The 4,831-nt window shown below is 40.3% G+C and overlaps 1 protein-coding gene across 1 annotated transcript in view; it reads left to right on the forward strand.

The window, feature by feature from the left end:
- The window catches only part of rrp36 (ribosomal RNA processing 36), a gene marked incomplete at its 5' end in the record, with an annotated part of 27,818 nt that overhangs the window by 4,153 nt on the left and 18,834 nt on the right, over window positions 1-4,831 (forward strand). The window contains 2 exon segments of the mRNA XM_014029925.1: window positions 3,934-4,066; window positions 4,162-4,228. Coding sequence (XP_013885379.1) covers window positions 3,934-4,066; window positions 4,162-4,228 — 200 coding nt within the window.

Here is a 4,831-nt window from a genome sequence, read left to right on the forward strand (position 1 = left end):
TGTGAATCTTCCTGTGTGTGCATGTGTGAATCTTCCTGTGTGTGCATGTGTGAATCTTCCTGTGTGTGCACGTGTGAATTGTCCTGTGAGCACATGTAAATCTTCCTGTGTGAACATGTGAATCGCCCTGTGCACATGTGAATTGTCCTGTGAACGTGTGAATTGTCCTGTGAATGTGTGAATTGTCCTGTGAACGTGTGAATCTTCCTGTGTGCACATGTGAATCGTCCTGTGAACGTGTGAATTGTCCTGTGAATGTGTGAATTGTCCTGTGAACGTGTGAATCTTCCTGTGTGCACATGTGAATCGTCCTGTGAACGTGTGAATTGTCCTGTGAATGTGTGAATCGTCCTGTGAACGTGTGAATCATCCTGTGAACGTATGAATTGTCCTGTGAACGTGTGAATCGTCCTGTGTGCACATGTGAATCGTCCTGTGAACGTGTGAATTGTCCTGTGAACGTGTGAATTGTCCTGTGAACGTGTGAATTATCCTGTGAACGTGTGAATCATCCTGTGAACGTGTGAATCATCCTGTGAACGTGTGAATCATCCTGTGAACGTGTGAATCGTCCTGTGAACGTGTGAATCGTCCTGTGTGTGATTGTGATTAAGGCTCTTAGCTCCATTTCTTTGTTTACACACTTTAAAAATGAACCTTTGGTTTTGACCTGGACACGTGTTTTTTTGTTTTGTTTTTGTCGCAGACGATGAGAGATCCTCGATTYGACGACCTGTCAGGGGAATACAAACCAGAAATCTTTGAGACGACGTACAAGTTCATCAATGAGATCAAACACAAGGAAAAAGAAGTTAGGAAACTAAAATCTGTTTTTAAATCTGTATTCAGCTGTAAACAGTAAAATCTGAGAATCTGTTGTTTGTCTGCAGATTGTCCAGAAAAGACTGATGAAGATGAAGAAGAACAATCCAAAGAAGGAGAAGCTGCATCTCCTGCTGAAAAGATTGGTGAGGATCTGTTTGTAAAATGTTTTAACAACAAAGGAGAAGAGCAGTTTACTTTTATTTTGTCTTTGCAGTTCTCACACAATGACCCTTCTACATAAAAACAGTCAACCTTAGCATTAGTTGTGTAAAAACTAGTGCTGGGCACTTTAACACACATTAATGCAGACCTTGCTTAACGGTGATCATTTTTAACACAGGTATTTATTTCTTTATATTTCCTCCATTGGATCTCTGTTTACTGGGCTGGCTATGAACACACAGACCAGCACATACCCAGTGGTCACGGCGTGGGATCTTCATCTCCTTCTCACGTCTCTCATCCTGTGAGAGCCTTTGTTGTCTAGTCGCTGGCTCGGTAACTCACAGCCACTGTCATGAACCTGAGCAGGCTGGGGCAGGAACATGGCTGAAGTCACCAGATCCTCCAGGACATTTGTTTCTACTTTTCCCAACAGTGGACTGGAAAGAACTAAAGTTATCTAAGTGCAGCAACGCAGAGCAGTTTGTGCCTGAAACACCACTTCAGTTTAAAACCAGGATAAACAAACTGAGGCAGGTTCTGCAGACAAAACTAGTTGGAGGAAAAAAGAAGAAAGTAAGACTTTGCTTTGCCTTATTTGTTTAAAGTTTTTGAAAATTCATTGCTCCTTTTTTTTAATTATAAAACAGTATCTAATAATTGCTCTAAACATCTGCAGTTAGTTAATGTGCAGAATAATGAGGTTAGATTAAAGACTGTTTTTGTTATTCCAAATGAGTATTATGAGGAACGAAAGATAGATACTGAGGTCCCAGTTCTCAGCAACAAAACAGATCAGCAATAAGAAGTTAAAATCAAACAAAAGAAAACATTGTTCATAGTGTGTCACACACTGACTGTACAACAACACACAAATACAACACACAAACCTACTAACTGAGATCAGGATTAATTTCAAAAATATCGTCAGATTAATCCCCATTACAGAATTTAATCTATGCCCAGCACTAGTAAAAACCATCCATCCGTCCATCCATCCATCCATCCATCCATCCATCCATCCATCCATCCATCCTAACTTCCATCCATCCATCATCCATCCATCCATCATCCATCCATCCATCCATTCATCCATCCATCCATCATCCATCCAACCTAACTTCCATCCATCATCCATCCATCCATCCATCCATCATCCATCCATTCATCCATCCATCCATCATCCATCCAACCTAACTTCCATCCATCCATCATCCATCCATCCATCCATCCATCATCCATCCATCCATCATCCATCCAACCTAACTTCNGGTGAACTGGAGACCTGTCCAGGTGTCTCTGGTGAACTGGAGACCTGTCCAGGTGTCTCTGGTGAACTGGAGACCTGTCCAGGTGTCTCTGGTGAGAGGTGGATATGGAGGGATGCAAAAAATAGCTCTGGACTTTCTCTGACCTTATTTAAATAAAAATGACTACATGTCGTGAAATTCTTAGAGGGGCGGGCCGTCTCGTTGGCGGGGGGCACTCCGCCTGTATAATGGTAGGGGAAACACTGTTGTCATATATTGATTTATATGATATTTTATTCTAATGTTTGTCATATTTGGAGCAGAAAGGAGCGCATAGTAAACAGACCTGGTGGCATTAATTTAATCGTAAAGAGCAAAAAACAATTGATTAATGTTTTTCTGACGATTAATTGCACACGATACGATTATGTCCAATCCTAGCCCACTGTTGGGCTGTTTTTATGTTTTTAATAAAACAAGTAGCACCCCCGCCAAGACCAATTTCCTAGGGGAAACACTGGACAAGCTGTCATATTCTGTAACCATGTATAACAGTCAACAGTTTTTTTTTATGTGTCTTCAGCCTCTGGCTTACACTGTTGGCGTATCATATTCTTCTTTGTGGCCATGTTCAGCTAAGTTCTGTTGTAGAAACACAACAGCGCCCCCTCTGGTTTACAGTATATGACGGTCACAAAATCGAGTGTAACACCAGCTTGATTTGCTTATTTGTTGAAAGTGTTTAAAAATGCGTTGCCCCTTTTTCATATAAAACAGTTCCTAAAATGCTCTAAACTTATTTGAGTCAGTTAAATTTTGTGCAGCTAAATGGAATTAAATCAGGAATTCAAGATTTTTTTTTTTGTAATTCCAAATGACTAATGAGGAATGAAAGATATGAGGCCTCTGTTGTCAGGAAAAAATACAATAAGCAATAAGAAGTTAAAATGAAAAAGAAAAGAAAAAACTGTACATAGTGAGTCACACATATATTGTAACATAAATACATATACATTCAGTCATAGTAGACTGATCGTTTCTAAAAAAAAAGAGATTAATCGTGATTAATCGCAAAAATATCTTGAGATTAATCACGAAAAAAAATTTAAATTTTTGCCCAGCACCAATAATTTTATACATTAGATCAATTACTGGACTATAAACGTTAATATAAGTAATCCAAAACTAAACAATTACACATTAAGTGCACCAAAATAAGTACAAAAAATATAGCTTCTCTGTACTCCTTATACTCACCCATTCTAGACAAAAAGTTTTGAAAATTATATATAGATGCAAACAAACAAACAAAAAAACAGAGATGCTATTTCTATTGTTGTTCGAGTTTTCCACAGAATTAATAGTTTTGGTCTGACTTTCACGTTCATCCTTGGCTTTGAAGGGTTAATGCACAAACTCACATTTCTTGTGCATGCTTCTTAGAGCTCCTATGGGCTTCGCAGCTGAGTGCAGCATACACATTGTAAATCCAGGTAGTTCATGAAATCCAGCACAGCTGCATGTAGCACCCAATTTACACTACAGCTGTGCTGCATGTAGTGTAAATTGGGTGAAAGACATGCTTCTGTGTTACCTTCTGTTTTGTTCACCGTTTCACTAAGAACCTAATAAAAAAACACACATTTTAAGGATTTTCTAATGAACACCTATTTGTTGTGACCTCTGCTTTGCTCAGAACTGTCCAACATGTCATTTGAGGAAATTATGAAGCTGCAGAATCAGGTGGGAACCAAAGTTTACAACGAGGTCGCTTATGGCAGCAAAAAGAGTCAGCGTGGCAGCAAGAAGAAAAGATTGAACAAAAACAGGTCTGTGTTTCTTCATCGTCTGGATAATGAAGCTCAGCTGCTCACTCAGAGAATAAACCAGTCAGTATGTTCATGGTTCATGTGTTTGATTTCAGACCAGTGGAGATGTCAGCCAAGAAGCCGACACCTTTGTTACGTCAAGTTGTTCCTGTGAAGAAATCTGTGAGTGAAGAAAATGTCTTTTTGTATGGAGCTATGGAGGAAGCATTTCAGTAATCACAAATACAAACAACACAATTCACTCATTCATAGGACCATTCGCATGTGCACAGGAAGATTCATGTCCTGTACACGTGTGAATCGTCCTGTGTGCACGTGTGAATCGTCCTGTGTGCACATGTGAATCGTCCTGTGTGCACGTGTGAATCGTCCTGTGTGCACATGTGAATCGTCCTGTGTGCACATGTGAATCGTCCTGTGTGCACATGTGAATCTTCCTGTGTGCACGTGTGAATCGTCCTGTGTGCACGTGTAAATCGTCCTGTGTGCACATGTGAATCTACCTGTGTGCACATGTGAATCTACCTGTGTGCACGTATGAATCATCCTGTGTGCACATGTGAATCATCCTGTGTGCACGTGTGAATCATCCTGTGTGCACATGTGAATCTTCCTGTGTGCACGTGTGAATCATCCTGTGTGCACGTATGAATCATCCTCTGTGCACATGTGAATCGTCCTGTGTGCACGTGTGAATCGTCCTGTGTGCACATGTGAATCGTCCTGTGTGCACATGTGAATCGTCCTGTGTGCACATGTGAATCG

Source organism: Austrofundulus limnaeus, unplaced genomic scaffold (assembly GCF_001266775.1).
Source record: "Austrofundulus limnaeus strain Quisiro unplaced genomic scaffold, Austrofundulus_limnaeus-1.0 Scaffold975, whole genome shotgun sequence".
In the NCBI taxonomy this organism is placed as follows: Eukaryota; Metazoa; Chordata; class Actinopteri; order Cyprinodontiformes; family Rivulidae; genus Austrofundulus; species Austrofundulus limnaeus.